The 17500-nt window shown below is 39.7% G+C and overlaps 1 protein-coding gene across 1 annotated transcript in view; it reads left to right on the top strand.

Annotated features, from left to right (window-relative positions):
- Positions 1–17500, top strand: part of UBLCP1 (ubiquitin like domain containing CTD phosphatase 1) — a gene marked incomplete in the record, with an annotated part of 598821 nt that overhangs the window by 90423 nt on the left and 490898 nt on the right. The window contains 1 exon segment of the mRNA XM_044069354.1: positions 12852–12943. Coding sequence (XP_043925289.1) covers positions 12852–12943 — 92 coding nt within the window.

Raw genomic sequence — 17500 nt, 5'->3', positions numbered from 1 at the left:
TCTCTGCCTGCCTATTAACATGTTTCATGCTATCTTTAAACAAAACACAGTTAGTGGTTATATAACACGTCTGCTTTGTTTTCACAAGTTTTCGTGGTCATTTGTGTTGACCTTTGCTGCTCCCAGGCAGTCCTGTGTCACTGCCTGGGTTGCCTTTGTACAACATAGAAACAGTCGTGAGGAAATATCTGTTTTGACTGAAAAGATTTGAATTTCATTTCTCCAGATCTGGATTTGTTCTTCCTTTTTCCTTTTGTAGCTTCTCTCTTTACTATCTCATGGCAAGGCTCACTCTTGCTGGCTAATCTGGTTTAGTCAGAAGATTCTTGAGTAAAAAATAGCAACTTTATGTTTACGTGGAGATTGGGCACCATTTTCACATGATTGCAAGCAGGCAGGTTACTTACTGATTCTCTGTAAAAGCAGCAAATGCAAGCAGTTTCGTGTGTGCAGCTAAATACTACATGCTGTAACTACTTTGTTAAATGGCATTCTTGGTCCTTGTGTAAATGTGTGCCCAAGAGTTTATCATGGTCTTTCAATAACAAGGCATGCAAAATCTTTGCTGTTTTAACTAAACAGAATATATTCCATGCAGACTAGACTTGCTGCACACAGGAAAAACAGTCTGTTGGTCAAAGTTAGCACAAACTACTTCTGTCACTTTTTTTTTTATCTATCAGGACTGGTACATTTAATACATATTGAACGATGCTTGGTTTTGCATCCTAATATGTAATTAAATGTGAAGCACAAATTTAAAAATACGAAGTGGGCACCACTCCCCAAAAGTTGGTGGCACCATGCATGGTCCAATAGACTTTGTCTGCAGTGATGTACCCTAAGCCTCTGTTTTGCGAATACTATTTACTTACTACTTTTCTGATGTCAAGTTTGACACAAAAAGCTTCTGGCTAACCAAGCTCATGGACGATTGTAAGCTTATAGTTAACCAGCAGCTCCCTTGAAGAAAAACTGATCCTCCCAAGATGGCCTAACTCTGGCGAACTTGTGGTGTCAAGATCTCTGTTTAAAGCTGAACACCAAAAAATGGGATATGGGAACTGTTACAGAAGTACCACATATGTGAATATTCCCCTTTAAAATAGATGCTATCCTTTTGGACCCAGGCATGTTTGTGGATAGTGAACTTTTTTTCAAATTTTTTATTTTCCAAATAATATAATGTTTAACAATGCAGTCATCAATAAACAAGTATTGTAAACCTTTATATACACTATGTACAATTGACCTGAACAAAGGAGGGAAAAAAATTAAAATATATGAAATTGGTAACAAAAATTTATTATAATCTATTAATAAAGTATAAACTTACACATTATTAGCGAACTCTCTTTTGAACGACATGCATCCACTGTCATTAGAAAAGTCTTCTACCTCAGCAAGCTGATTACTAAAGGAATTTCTTATTTCTAAGAGAAATCTTTTCCCCCAGTCCTTTTTCCGTGTCTGGTCTGTTTTAGAATATGGTGCCCACTTTGGAATGTACCTGTATTTGGAAACACCTAAGCCCATTTGAAGCACATTGGTGGTTCCTCAGGAAAAAAAATCCATGGTCTGAGCTCTTTGATACCCAGCGCATGTAAAAGCCCTGCCTCTTACTCCTGTGTGGTGATCTTCACCTGGCCTTCAGAGCTTAGTTGTTTCATCTGCTGCATATCCCAAGGCTGCTAGTAACACAAATTTAGTATCAAAGGACCTAAGTCTGTATAGCTTAAGTGGGACTTACTGGGACATGTTACCTCCCGAACACCCACCTCTGCAACAAACTATCATTTTCTGTGTATAAGTATGTCCAGCTCCAAATCTAACTCTAGAGAACTGTGAGGAACAACTTATTTTTGATAAAGACTAGCCCCCATCTCTTAACCAGTTGAATGTACCAGTAGTACTACAGTGGCAAGTTTTCAGAAGTTGAATCTTGTATCTCCTGTGTCCCTGTGAACCCATCAGTCATAATGAATATTAAACAGTTGAACTAGAAGAGACTGAACTTGTTAAATAAAAAATAAAATGCTGATATTTGCAAGATTTTGTTGTTAGTTTTGTTAACATAAAATAGTAGTAGTGCATTATATGAAGGGTGTTTGATAGTTGAAAAATTGTGAAGTTAAAAGTAAGCAGTTATATGTATTAGTATCATTCCTTGAAAAAGGGTGTTCTCTTACTGGATGTATGTGACCCCTCTATAGAGAGAAAGTCTAGAATAGTAAAGCCTTGTGTCTGGATGTTTCATGTCCCCTCTTTATTGTAGGCCCTCCCTGACTGTTCTTGTGAAGTACCAAAGTTGATAACTTTGACTTTGTGAACTGGTACCAGAGTGCTGGCTGTGTAGCTCATTTTTTTTTTTTCTGTCCCAGAGGCCAGTATAGGCAGGCCACTGTCTAGATAATTTAATAAAAACTTGAAAAAAATAATCTCTTAAAGACGTTTTATGTTCAAATGGTAAGGCCATGGTCTAGTGTATTCATATATCTACTGTTAATGGGAGTTAGTTTGCACAGCTATGTTTCAGCTGAAGGTTGTAACTTTTTTCGGTAATCTTGGATATATTTGTACCTTCATATTTGTGAGATATGCCTGAATATTGAGTCATTTTCCCCCCTCATTATGCATAGACATTGGTCAGTGTTTTTTTTTTTCCTGGGTAAAACTCCGTTCCGAAATAGGTTGTTTGTACTGGATTCAGCTTAAAAAAAGTGTTTTATACAGAGCTGTAGTAAGGCAGTTTGCTGCAGTACACCCCGTTTGGTTCTTTCCCTATGCTGTCCATAAAGACCCTCTTGTAAATGATCATCCTTTTTCAGCAACATAGTAACTCATTACTACTTTTGAAAAAAAAGAACAGTTTGACAGTTCTTCACAATTTTTTTTTACCGTTTGTGAACTCTCAAATGTCTAAAGTTGTAGATGCCAATTAGTGCCACCTACAGTTTTTCACCTGGGGCAGTTATCACTCTGCCCACTCTTTGTAAAGATTCTTTGACAATGTTGGTTAGATTAAAGGTATTCCGGACTTTTAGTCATAATCTGATAGTCATTGCCATTTTTATTATAGCCAGGTTTGATTTGTTATTGGTGGAAACCAAATATTAATGTTGAACTGATGCCTTTCTTGGATGTTGATATTCAGCATTGTAAATTAGAAAAGTTTGGTCCTTTTGGGCCAGTTTGAGTGTGCTAAAGATAAACTAGGTTCATGGATCCTAATATATGTATAGTGGTATGAACTTCATACCCCCTGGATAGAAGGCTAAAATGTTCATTTTTCACTTTATTTCCACTGAAGTTGTTTATACTATAACCATCTTTAATAAACCTATATACATTGGTAACATACCACTAAGAAAGGGAGATCTAGCCAAAAGCTTAATGGATGTGAAGATGTTTACAAGGAAAGTTAATTTAGAACTATTCTTCCCACAGGACAAAGGTATTAATCAATGTAGTGAATTAAAGAAAAAGTGTTTTTAACCCTCCCTTACATCCTCAGATCAAAAATGTTGAACATATGGTGGAAAAAGAAATAAGAAAAGGATTTTCTAAGGTAAAATATAGGGCAAATTTGGACATTAATGAAAACAAAGTTTTAAATTATTTAAGGAATAACAAAAATGTAAGGGTTATGAAACCAGACAAGGGAGGAGGAACAGTACTAATGGACAATTTGATATATGAAGGTAAAATGAATGTCATTTTAATGGATACTAGTAAATATACTAGTGTTTCAGTGAATTAAATCAACGTAGCCTATAGAAGGATAGATCTAGCCCTAGAAGACATGTCATTGGAAGGTTTAATAGACCAAAACACATTGTTTTCTAAAGGTGGACAAACCAAAAATACCCTCTATATTTGGAATCCCCAAAATACACAAAAATGGTTTGGATCCACGTTTGAGACCTATAGTCTCATCAGAAGGATCCAAAACTTTACCTTTGGCTACATACATTGATTCCAAACTAAAAAGCATTTGGTTAAAGAGAAAAAATATTTTGAGGGATTCATGGGATTTTTTAAGAGTATTAAAAGGCGATCTATTCGGGGACGATATGTTGTTTTTAACTATTGATATACTAGATCTTTTTTTCTAGCATTCCTCACACAGAAGGTATTAAATTACTAGAGGAAATTATTTTTAATGAAAAAGACTTGACACACAATGATTGTCTGACATGCTTACAGTTGATGGAATTAGTTTTAAAATATAATTTTATACATTTTAAAGGTGAATTTTATCATCAAATAAAAGGAGTGGCGATGGGGGCAGCATGCGCCCCTACCTACGCAAATTTAGTCCTTGCTAGATGGGAAGAAAAAGTAGTTTTAAAATCCATTTATAAGGAATGCTGGTCTATGTATAGAAGGTTTTTAGATGATGTATGCATTTTATGGGTTGGTCAGGATTGGAAAATGCAAGAATTTTTAAGTTTTTTAAATAACGCTACCTCTTTTTTACAATTTACATGCAAAGCCTCCCAAGAAGGATTGCAGTACTTGGATGTGGAGATATATAAAGAAAATAAAAAAAAAATAAATTCCAAAGTACGTAGAAAAAACACTTTCTCAGATTCATATTTGCACTTTTAATCGTGCACATCCTTTGCATTATAAAAAGAATATAGTGAAGGGTCAATTTGTCAGATCATGCAGGATGACCTCACTTGACAAAGATTTTGAAAAGGAGGTGGAGACCTTAGAGATAATGTTCAAGGCTGGGAAATATCCTGATTCCGTAACTGAAAAAAAACAAGAAGGAAGTATGGGATGGGAGAAAGGATAGGTTTAAACCCATTTTAGGGGTTAATCTTGAAAATGAAATAAACAATATGAAGAAGAGAAGTTCGGAAGGGCACTAGTCTTGGAAATATAATGCCAGTGCCAACATGATAAGAAAAGTCATGGAATCTGAATGGAAAAGGTTTACAAGTTTTACAGATATGTTTACAAGTTTGATTTAGAAAAAAATTAAAACGTGTCTACAAAAATTCCCACAACCTGAAGAAATTAATAGAAAATGACTATGGGCAAGTGAACAAAAGTATGAGAAGGAATGGAACATACAGATGTGGATATTGTTCACAGTGTATATATGTATATAATAAGGAAAACCTAATTTTAGAAGGTAGGGACTTGGTAATAAAAGGAAAATAGTTTTATAATTGTGATTCTAGTGGTCTAATATATTTAACAGTATGTCAAATATGCTCTTGTTTTTACGTGGGAAAGACTGAAAGGAAACTAAAGAAAAGAATATATGAGCATTATTAAGACATATGTACTAAGAAAGAGACCAATGCTTTATACAAACATCAACTAACATGCACACATGCCCATTAGTTTTGTTTGTTTTAGAAAGGGTTAAGAAGGATATAACAGGGGGGCTGTGGGAAGAAAGTATTGAATATATGGAGCTGTGGTGTCAAATGAACTTAAAAGCAAATGTATCACCAGGTTTGAATGAGAATATTTCCATAGCTCCCTTATTAAAATTTAAGAGCTGCTAAATTGTAAAATTATAATGTTTTTAGAAAAGACATCGTTATCCTATATGGTTTTAAACATCTTCTTTTGATGCACATACTTATTTTTCACCTATTTAAATAGGAAAAAAAATCTCTTTATGAAAGGGGTACATGATTTGTTTTTTTATTTTGGAACTTAGTTGTAGTACTAGCTTTTTGCGACAAGATGGAGTATTAACATAAGGAATATGTGCATTGATCAAGTATGATTTTAGATTAACATAAGTATTATTTTATAAGAATAGGTATTTATATTTACTAACAATTCAAGGTTTTTAATAAGTTTAAAGTGGATTTTATCTATTTATTTGCATTTAAATAAATTAAATTTATATACATTCATTTTATTAAGCTTTTAATGAAGAGTTTTTCTTTAACTTTGGATCGTTCTGCTTAATTGATTGCTAATTATGGAAACCTAGGAAGATATATGTGTGCTTTATGTTGTTAGTCCACATCTGATGAAGATGTTCTTCGTGTTTCACTGTTGCAGTCATTACATTTGGGTAATCGTGCTGGCTGGTTGCCCTCAGCCGGCCTGAATTCCAAAGTCTTGGGTCCTGCATCGACCGCTGTCGCCCCCTCCCTGACATCAGGTCGTCAGGGATATAAAAGAAGCAGCCGATGCCATTTTCTTTAGTCTTTCTTGCTGCGTGGTGCCCGAAGCAGTTTGCAAGTGCTTGTCGGCCAACTCCTGAGATTTTCGTGTTCGAGTTTCAGATCGGAAGTCTTCAATAAAGCTAAGTACCCCGTTGGGGAAACTTTTTTTCTTGCTCCAGACTGATGTCAGAAAAAGTTAATAATTTTATTTCTTGTGGGAAGCAAATACCTCGTAAGGATTTTCATTCTTACTGTATTCCTTGCCTAGGCCCTGATCACAACGTTTCTGGTTGTCGGTTTTGTGCTAGATTTAACCAGTGCACTATTAAGCGTCAGTATGATTTTGCTTTAAACTATTTTGGACGCCGGTTTAATTATCCAGAAATGTCGGTGGATAGCCATCCAACTACCGGAGTCCACAAAAACCGCAAAGAAAAGGAAAGAGATTACAGAGGCCCAAAACTGACGACAAAGCTTCTCCTAAGCCAGTCGCCGGTCCTCAGTGAGATGCTTTTGCAGCCCCTGACGCTCGCTACTTTAGAGTCACAGCCGCTACCAACTCCCACGTGGTGTCGGCCATGCCACTGGAAACTCAAGGTATTGGAGCCTCTGATATTATCCTTTCAGATGGATACGGAGCCACTGAGCAGGCACCGGCTTATGAGGGTGTATTCAGACCTAAACATCTTTACATCAAACTGACTTCAGCTTCAAAGTCTAAGCAATTTCCAAAGCAAAGAAACAAACTCAAGAGCCACGTGGTCAGGCCTCTATGCCCAAAAAACAGATGCTCAAAATGGCCGAAGACTTTATTACCTTGATCATGGGTTCCCATCCCCCTCCTGATAAGAGGCCTAGGCAAGAGACTGACTATGAATCTTCAGATCAGGTTTCCATTTCTTCTGATCAGGAATATTCTCTTCCCCCCTATGAGGATTCTGATGCTGAAGAATCTATACCTTCAGCTTCTCCTCCAAAGGACTATTCTTTTGGGGAAACCGTACATGCCACGAGGGAGCATTTCCACTGGGAGAGCCAAGATTTTTCAGAATCTAAAAAGAGGCTCGGGGATTTCCTTTTACTACCTCAACACAAGCCACTAGCCATCCCACCTGTGTTAGACATTGTAGATGATGGGTTTTCGGAGTCTAGCCTTACCCCTGACTCCTTACCTCCAGCTCCTGTTAAGCCTGACAGATGTTACAGGGTTCCTGACTCTCATAAATTCCTTTTTAAAAACCCTGCTGCAGACCCAGAAACTATTTCCCAGGGTCCCAAAGGAGTTGAGGCTTCTGCTGCAAAAAACCCTACCCCTTCAGATTCTAGGGCACTGGATAGATGGGGGAAAAAGGTTTACACATCTGCTACCTTGGCTATAAGGGCCTTAAATTGTCAGTTTCATATGCTCAAATATCAGCAACATGTCATGGCATTGCTTAAACGGAAAATGTTGTTAAAATCTGAATGTGCAGAAAACAAGGAAATGCAGGATTTATTGCATGCAGCTGAACAAGTTGGAAAGCATACTTTCCAATGTGGTTTTGATTCTTTAGAGGTCTCCTGCAGGGCCGCAGTTACAGGTTCTGTAATTAGGAGGCATGCTTGGTAAAAGGAACAAAATCTGCCTGATCATGTTAAAGTTAAATTATTAGATGCACCTTTACAGCAGGATACTTTGGTGTTAAGGCAGAAGAGGTGTTAAAGAAAGTGGAGGACAAAGCTAAATCTATGCAAACAATTTTTTTTACAAGTACAGCCACCTAGGTTTAGTAGACACTGGCCAACAAAGAATTGGTCCTTTCCTGTGTCAGACAGACCTCAAAGGGGCAGATCCAGACGCCCTAGAGGCAGATCCCAGGTGCAAGGCTCATACCGCTCAAAGCAATGGGGGGCTTCTATCTCCAAAGTTGGAGAAGACAAATCACTACAGGAAACCGTCCCAATGACTTCCCCCTGCCTGCACCAAGCTCTTATCTCCTGGCAGCACCCTTAGGGGGAAAAAATAACACTTCTTTCTCAAAATTGGCACATTATAACCCAGGACAAGTGGGTCCTAAATATCGTGTCACAAGGCTACAAGTTCCATTTCCATACCCTGCCAAAGGCAAACGGCTGGCCACATCTGCCAAAAAATCAATGGGCAGAGGCACAAAAACAAGTCTCATCCCTCATGGACATGGGGGCCATTCAACAAGTACCAGAGCAAGAGCAGGGACAAGTATTTTACTCAAGACTGTTCTTGGTACCCAGAAAGGACAAAGCCTGGAGGCCAATACTGGACCTATCTGTTTTGAACACATTCCTGGATATACCAAAATTCAAGATGTTGACTTTGCAGCAGCTTCTGCCCATGATGGCTAGTGACTTTAGACCTAAAAGAGGCATACCTGCATGTCCCAATCAGACAAATATGCAGAAGATACCTCGGATTCAAGGCTGGCTCAGTGCATTACCAATTCTCTGCACTGCCCTTTGGCTTATCTACTGCACCCAGGGTCTTCACAAAGTGCCTGGCACCAGTAATTGCGTTCTGCAGACAAAGGAATACAAATATATCCTTACTTGGACGACTGTCTAATTCAAGAAGAGAACAAGGACATTCTTCTACAGCATCTGGCATTTGTGAAAAGACTTCTAGCATGCCTAGGGTACACAGTCAACAAAAAAAAAATCAAAACTAGTACCCTCTCAAGAGATAATATTCCTAGGTGCAAGCTTAAATACAACTGCCCAGATGGCTCATCTCATGCCAGATAAACAAAGGCAACTGACTATCTATTTCAAAATATTGGCAACAAAGGCCCAGTTATCTGCAAGAAAAATTCTGCAGGCTTTGGGTTTCATGGCATCCTGCATCCTAATAATTCCATATGCAAGACTGCATATGAGGAAACTTCAATGGTACCTAAAAAGTGTTTGGACTCAACATTGCCACAGCCTGGAAACTATGATTACTCTCATTCCCTGCCTGCAACAGGAGTTTCGATGGTGGGCAAAGGCTTGCCACCAAAACAAGGGACAGCCATTCACATTACCCCCAGCCAGGTAGACACTAACAACAGATGCATCAGATTATGCCTGGGAGGCCCACATGGCAGGAAGATGCATTCAGGGCACATGGACCTCAAACCAGATGCATCTACATATCTATCAAAAAGAGATGCTAGCAGTGAAAAATGCCCGGACAGCCTTCAAGGACCTACTTCATCCAGGACAACTACTGATAGACAGACAACACCATGGTCATGTGGTATATAAACAAACAGGGGGGGGCACACATTCTTACCCCCTTTGCAGACTAGCCATGACTTTGCGGGACACAGCATTGACTTACCAAGTACATCTGCAGGCACAATTCCTGCCAGGAAGGAAAAATACTCTGACAGACGAACTAAGCAGAAACCTCATGGATCCCCACGAGTGGCACTTGAACCCACAAGTCTTCAGCATGGTAACAAGGAAATGGGGATGCCCAGACATAGATCTATTTGCCTCCCCTCACAACTACCAACTAAAAAGATTCTGCACAAGGATTCATCACAGACAAGCATGTAAATTGGACTCCCTATCCTTCAGCTGGAAAAAACTATCAGTATATGCATTTCCCCCTCTGCCTCTCCTCCCCAAGGTACTCCTAAAGGTCAGACAGGAGAAGCCAAAGATGATACTGATTGCCCCAGACTGGCCCCGCCAGCACTGGTATCCAATACTAAGGAACTTGTCTCAATGCCCAGCTTGGACCTTAAATACCTCATCTACTGTCCCAGTAAAACAGTCAGATCCTGCACAGCCAACTCAGAACTTTAAACCTGACAGCATGGCAAATAATGTAGTCCTACAAAACACACCTCTCAGTAAAGCTGTGATGGATGTCATTTTGGAAGCCAGAAGGCCTAGTATTAGAAAATCTTATGCTGGAAAATGGAAGAGATTCTGTACTTGGAACCAGGCACAAGGAACTGATACAGCTGTGCCAAATATTCCTCAGATTTTGCAATTCTTAACTGAGATACTGGACAAAGGCCTATCTTTTTCATCTATTAAAATTCATGCCTCTGCCATTTCGGCTGATTACAGTGTAGAGCCACCAATTTTTTCTCATCCCTTATTAAAGCAGTACCTCAGAGGAGTCAAAAATTTAAGACCTCCAAGGAGATCACCAGTGCCTGCATGGGACCTCAACTATGTCTTGGCAAAACTCACCCTGCCTCCTTTTGAGCCAGCTGCTACTGCTGATATAATGTTTTTAACTTTGAAAACAGCTCTGCTCCTAGCAATAACTTCTGCAAGACGAGTTTCAGAGCTACAGGCACACTTGGCTGTGGAACCTTTTATCATTTTTTATCCAGACAGGGTCTCTCTGAGGACAAACCCAACATTTATGCCTAAGGTGGTGTCCAGTGTGGCTCTCAACCAAACTATTCACCTGCCAACCTTTTATCCAAATCCACAGAACAAGGGGGAGAGAATTCTGCATTCTTTGGACGTACACAGACAGCTTAGATTCTACTTGGACAATATGCTGCAGGATCACAAGGAAAGGCTATCTCAAAGCAGACTATTTCAAAGTGGATAGGCCACTGCATTCGTTTGTGCTATGTACAGCATGGCAAGCCAGTACCTAAGGGCATTAGGCCACACTCAGCCAGAGCTGCAGCCACTTCAGCAGCCTTTCTCAGGGGAGTACCTACTAAGGACATTTTAGAGGCTTCTACTTGGAGTTCAGTGCACACCTTTGCAAAGCACTATCATCTGCCATTCTACTCTAAATCTAGGGCAGGCTTTGCCACTGCAGTTCTGCAGGGCCTCATAGCCGCTCCTAATGCTGTTTAGTTCCAGCCTCCCAACCTTAGCTTTGGACTCTACCCAAATGTAATGACGGCAACAGTGAAACATGAAGAACATAGTACAATTGTGTGCACTTACCATAAATGTAGATGTTTGAGTGTATTCACTGTTGCAGTCCAGGTTACCCACCCGCCATCCCCCTTTTCTTCTGGTGGAACCTATCTTTCCTTCTCTAATTTATACAACCTGTGTGGTGTATTTGCTTGTAGATGAAGGTAAATTTTATATACTGGTGCATGTAATTATACATATATAAATTTTGGCAACCCTTTTAGGGGGCACCTGACATCTGGGGCAAGAAAAACTAAAGAAAATGGTGTTGGGTGCTTCTTTTATACCCCTGACGACCTGACGTCAGGGAGGGGGCGACAGCGGCCGACGCAAGACCCAAGACTGTGGAATTCAGGCCGGCTGAGGGCAACCTGCCAGCAGGATTACCCAAATGTAATGACTGCAAAAGTGAATACACTCTAACATCTACGTTTATGGTAAGTGTACACAACTGTACTTTTTTTTTATGAATGAAAACGTATTGTATCTGTGAAGCGTTAATGTGCTTGGTGTGACTTTTTTTTTTTTGGCTGAATAAATATCCTTAACTGTTATCTGGGTGGTGTTCTTCGTGCCCCTTGGCACGTATATATACTTTTTCATAAGCCTCGATGCAGCTTACGCTTATTGCACAAATGTATGTTTCAGGTTTGAAGGCTCTTTAGTGGGGGGGGGACAGGAGACGTGGACTCTGGTATATAGACAAGTTATGATTTCTTGTGAAGAAAGTATGTTGCAAGAAAATGGTACTCAAGGCTGTAACAAGATATTCATTCTTGTGACATTTGTAAATCACAATTAAATATCCTTATAGTAAATTGTACCCAGTTTTTAAAAAGTGAGAGGTTCCATATTTTTCCTTTATGTGAGATGTCTGACTACAGTCTGTGTAGTTAATACTTTATCTGTAAAGAATTAATCATACAGAAAGAACTGCAATATGCTAATGGGTCTAACAAATGCCTTAAATAATGGAATTAGCAAGGCAGAGATATTTGGGGAAAATGAGAGGCAAATTATGAGGTTCACATTTTCTTGGACAGTCTCTGCACCTGTGCTCACCTATAGTCATGAGCTTCGGATGGTGACTGAAAGGATGAGATTATGCAGTCAGCAGAAGTGAAGCTCATTTTCTGGGTTAACACTTCATGATAAGGTGAGTAACCTGGCAGTCTAAGAGGATGTTGGAGTACGTCCAGTAATTTTCCTTACTAATTGGAGTCCATTGAGGTGAGTTATGAATATGAGCAATGAATGCCTGCTGTGGAATATACCTGGCCTGGTTCACTAGGAAGGGGCCCTGGGGCAGACCCAAGATGTAATGCAGGAATTGTATCTCTCATCATCCTCAGCGATGACTGAAGATCATACAAGATGATTTGGAAGAGTTGCTGGGAATGAGGAAGTTTTGTAGTGTACTCTGCTTAGTACTAATGTGACCCTCCTAAGGATGAGCAGTTTTGAAATTATGTGTACAGTCTGCTGTAATATGTAACACTTTTATGTAAGCTTCCATTATGTAGTGACTGAGTAGAGAGGTGATGCATCTTATTTATTTATTTATGTGCTGTCATTTTTTAAGTCAATACCTAGACTATCCATACAGATAAAAGCCAAAGCAATCTTCTTCCTAAAATCTGTGCATACACTGATTGCACGGTAATGCTACAGCTGAGTATTCATTAACTGAGCACATTAGTAAATTGAAATGCATAATAAGAATAAACTGTTTCTATCCACATTAGGTTAAAGTTATGAAAGCCCAAATTTCCTTGCACTTGTACTTACCATTTTTGCATTTTGTAGGCAAGCCAGCTGACGATGATGTGAAGATTGGAACTTTAAAACTGAAACCAAACACAAAAATCATGATGATGGGGACCAGAGAAGAAAGCCTGGTAATTTTGTGTGTGTGTGTGTGTGTGTGTGTGTGTGTGTGTGTGTGTGTGTGTGTGTGTGTGTGTGTGTGTGTGTGTATGTATGTATGTATGTATGTATATGTGTATATGTATGTATGTGTGTGTATATATATATATATATATATATATATATATATATATATATATATATATATATATATATATATATATATGTATGTATATAATGTGTGTGTGTGTGTGTGTGTGTGTGTGTGTATGTATGTAGTTCTGAAACTGCTGAAGCTATTTATAATAATAATGTCATTTTTTTTGTCCCTATTGTCACATGCATTTCGTGGCTTAACTGACTGTAGATTAGATTAAAACTGCATTGCAGTAAGTGCATTCCCAATATAATATTGAGTTGATGAGCTTCAGGTTTTTTATCCTGGTTTCACAGATGCTTTGAACAAAGTATTTCAGTGAGTGAAGGATTCTCACTTGTACAATGTTTGGCACATCAACAGTATGGCTGGTACCTTTTAAGAAATTTTACTTTATTTATATAATCTCTAACAGTTTACGTGAAGGGATCCTTTTTATATAAACACTTTTTTATTTAATTCTCACATAAGACATGGGTAAACATGCATAAGTACATTATACATCACATATATTTTCTTTGCTACTGTCATCAGTCCAACATCACAAAAAAATGCCGAATTCCTGCCTGCCCTTAAACCTCACTCTTCCACAACATTATTCTGCATATGTTTCCACAATTTCCATTTACTTCAATGTAATTTACTCCTCCTCTTTTCTAAAGATCCCTCTTCGGTTCTTCCATATCATTTTGTAATATTCAGTACCTCAAATACAGTTGGTGTAGACTCTGATTTCCAACAGAATTAAACTTAATAAGCCCTTACTATGTCTTGGCAATTCATATCCCTTATCCCAGCTCAAAAGAATAATTTCCTTACTTAACCATTTACTCAGCCAGTATTACTGATAGATGCTCTGTAGGGAATTTTTAAAATCTGCTAACTCGTTACACTCTGAAAACATATAATATATATATAATGTGTGTGTGTGTGTGTGTGTGTGTGTGTGTGTATGTATATATATGTATATGTATATGTGTATATATATATATATATATATATATATATATATATATATATATCTAAGCACCAAAAACTCTAGATCCAAAATTATGAACCTGTAGAGAAGAGCTTCAAGAAATGCAGTCAGTATGATCACAAAAATCCTGTCCTAAGACACCGTGATCTTTGCATGGTGTGCCTGGAGCCTGGTCATTTCAAGGTGGGCTGGTCTGTGTTTAAGGCCTTTGGGCCACATTCCTTGGCTGAAAAAAAAACTGATTTTACAGGTGGGGTTTCCTGCTGAATTGCTTGAGGAAAAAGACAAAAGGGAAAAGGAGGAGAAATGGAGAGAGAACAAAAGAAAAATCGGCGTAACTGGGTGCCAGTCTTGCATCAAAGATACCCAAGCAGGATACTCAACTTCCACTGGCATTACTGACACCTGTGTTCTGCATCCCCAGTGCCAGGAACTTCCCATAGAAATCAAATAGTTATTCCACGCCATTCATTGATCACTCTCAGTAGGTATTTTTCTTATTTTATTTATTTATTTATTTTAACAAGATTATCTTTCTGCTGTTTGTCTACATCCTCCCCTTTGTCTACCAGCTCTTTCCTGCGTGCATCAGAATTGGATTTAGGGTCACATGATGAGGGCATTTTCGAAGGCTTAGATTAAGAGGAGAGTCACGCCATTCCCCTTTTGTATCTACTGTGGATCAGGTTGTTCTACAGTCTCCTCTCTTCTTTCTCTGGTTCCAGTAGTTTTGGAGTGAATATTATGCCTGGAGCATGCTGGTTTGGTACTTCTCAGCCAATATCAAGGTATTGACAAATTTGTATCCATCTTATTTGACAGAGACCTTGAGCACCCATGGAGTCTACGTTGACTGGCCTACGATTGATTTTTGGTACCATCCTTGGCACTGACCCACTTGGGACAGTAGTCTTTTAGCATTCACGGTGGTGTCTCTGGTCTCCATCTCAGAACCATTCAGGTGGCAGGGTTTCATCCTCTGTGCCAGTTATATCCCGTTCATTGACCCACATGTGGCAGTTTTCTGTGCGAGTGTTTGGCATGTATGGTAGTGTCTCTTATGTCAGATGAACAGCCATCTGAGCATTGGTGCTTTGCCCTATGCGCCATTTCCATCCACTTTGGTGGGTGCAGATAAAGCACCAGTTTGGAGGTCCCAGTGCCACCCACATTCTGGACTGGCATTCAGGAGGATGGTGGCTTCCTCTTCGAGAAAGGTCACAGAACTCCTGTTGACACTGGATGCAGCTTCTGGCATCCTTCAGTCAGATCTTTTGCCTTCTTCTCATTCTTCCGTAGGCAGAACAACATGAAAAGAATCAGAGAGCCTCCCAAAGCTTAAGCAGAGTCCTCTGAAGATTCGGAGAACTTCCCTTCAGATCTTCCCAGGAAAAGATGATGTAAAAGGAGACACTTAGACTGACTTTCATGCTGAGTCTCTTGCCTCAGATGCTCATTTGGATGATTTGAGGGTTCCCCCTTCACTCCCTTCCAGAAGATGCCAATTTCAATGAAGTCCTCCAATTGATGTGCAAGAGGGGATCTTTTGACCCACCAACCTGTCTTCTCAGTATGACGAAGTGTTTTATGTTAGGCTTTTGGACTGCTTCCTGTTCTTCCTGGATGGTATTTTCTGCCATCTGTCAGGAGGGCATAGCAGAACCTGACTCCAGAGGCTATCCCCAGGAACCCTGATAAGGTACTTTGCCTTCTTGAGTTTAGGCGGTATTGCAGCAAAGGCCTTCTGGTGGACTCCTGCATTGAAGGAACAGCTACCAAGAGAGAGAGCTGTTAGAAGAGATATAGTGGCTGTTCATCTGACAAATAAGAAATCTTGCACAGTGGACAAGATGGAGGAGCATTCTTAAACCTCGGGCACATTTTCCCCAAGTGTGTTAAATTACCCATATGAACTATTTCCAAACAAACTTAGAGCAGGTTTTTGATTCGTTGAGAAATCTGGCCTCTTCCTATTCCACGAAACAGCTCGAGACCCATGTGTCCATGATGTTGGAATAATTCTGAGCTCTCTCTACATTATAGCCAAGAGAGCAGTGAGAACAGCAGCTGCTGGTATAGCCATGAGACGTTCTACTTTGTTATACCTTTGTGACTTTGCACATAACTTCAAAGCATCCTTCACCAATGCCTCTTATTATGAATCCTCCTTTTTTGAACCCAAGCTTAAACAAAAATTGTGTAAGGGTAAGCAGGAGGAAAAGGTGTTGCCCTGGCCTAGGTGTATGTTTTGAGACCTCTCAAAGATCCTACAACAGGAATTGGAAGGTGTCCATATCACTGTAGTTTAGGAATCCCAGTGTCAGTCTTTTAATGGATGCTGCCTCTTAGGCAGAGGGTGTCTGCAAAACCTGGCATTCAGAGGTTCCATCGTAGGCAAATGGCCCCAGTGTCCCTGAAGGCTTACCTGGCTGCTCCCTTCCTGGAGGCTATCTGTCTAGTCGGCTGCATTGTTGGTCATCATACATAACATGTGGATGAGGAGACTAGTATCCAGAGGCTATACAGTACCCTTTTCTTAAACCGTCTCTGCCACTCTCAGTTGTCCCACCCTGCAAATGTAGAGCAGCAAATAGAGAGGGAGACTGCTATATTCTTGTGGGAGAAGAAAAAACAGCCAAAAGATCCTGTGAACCCAGAGAAGGTCTGGGATCTATTCAACATTTTTTGGGGTCCCTAGAAAGATAAGGACCTCTGATCAATCATGGCTCTCAAAGGCCTAAATCAACAAAGATACCATTCAGAGTGTTCATTCTGCAAGGCATATAGCCCTTCTTAAAGGCAAATTAATTGATGCACTTAGTAGACCTCCAGTGTGTTTGCCTCCAATGCATTTAGCAGATTCCTTCACTTCAGGCAGAGAGACAGTCATTGTTACTAGAGAGTCCTGCCCTACAGTCTCACCACAGCCACACTTCCCCTGGGTGTTCAGATGCATGGTGGTAGTTGGCAGCCTGTCTCTGACTGAAAGGAATCTGCATTTTCCTGTACTTGTATGCTTTGCTTCTAGCCTCTACATGGATGAAATCCTTTGATCCCAGAGACTCCTTAGTGCAGTTCTGCCTCTTCTTTGGTATTTCTGCCAAATCATGAAAAGTCTATGCTACAGGTCACTTGATCAGTAGTGTTTGTAGGCTGTCATCTGGACACTACCATGTACATATTGGGACTACTCATAACAGGCTTAGAACTTTTTAAGAATAACGCTCTCCTGTTAACTCGGTAACCTCCAACCTCCCTAGTTCTGAAGGTCTGAGTTTAATGGCTTCTGCAGTATTCGCTTATTGGAGAGTATGCAGGACCATGAGAGTTCTTTAGTAGGAATTAAGCATATAGTCGTCCTGACTTTGATTTCTTGAATGCTGTAATTCATGTAGCACATTTGCTGGTATCTGTACTGGTGTCTGGACCATCCAGTCGTTTCATGGGAGACCA

The sequence above is a fragment of the Protopterus annectens genome, chromosome 4.part0, assembly GCF_019279795.1.
Source record: "Protopterus annectens isolate FY-2018-M chromosome 4.part0, PAN1.0, whole genome shotgun sequence".
In the NCBI taxonomy this organism is placed as follows: Eukaryota; Metazoa; Chordata; order Ceratodontiformes; family Protopteridae; genus Protopterus; species Protopterus annectens.
The sequence above is the reverse complement of the archived record's forward strand: the minus strand, read 5'-3'. Positions and strand labels throughout refer to the sequence as shown.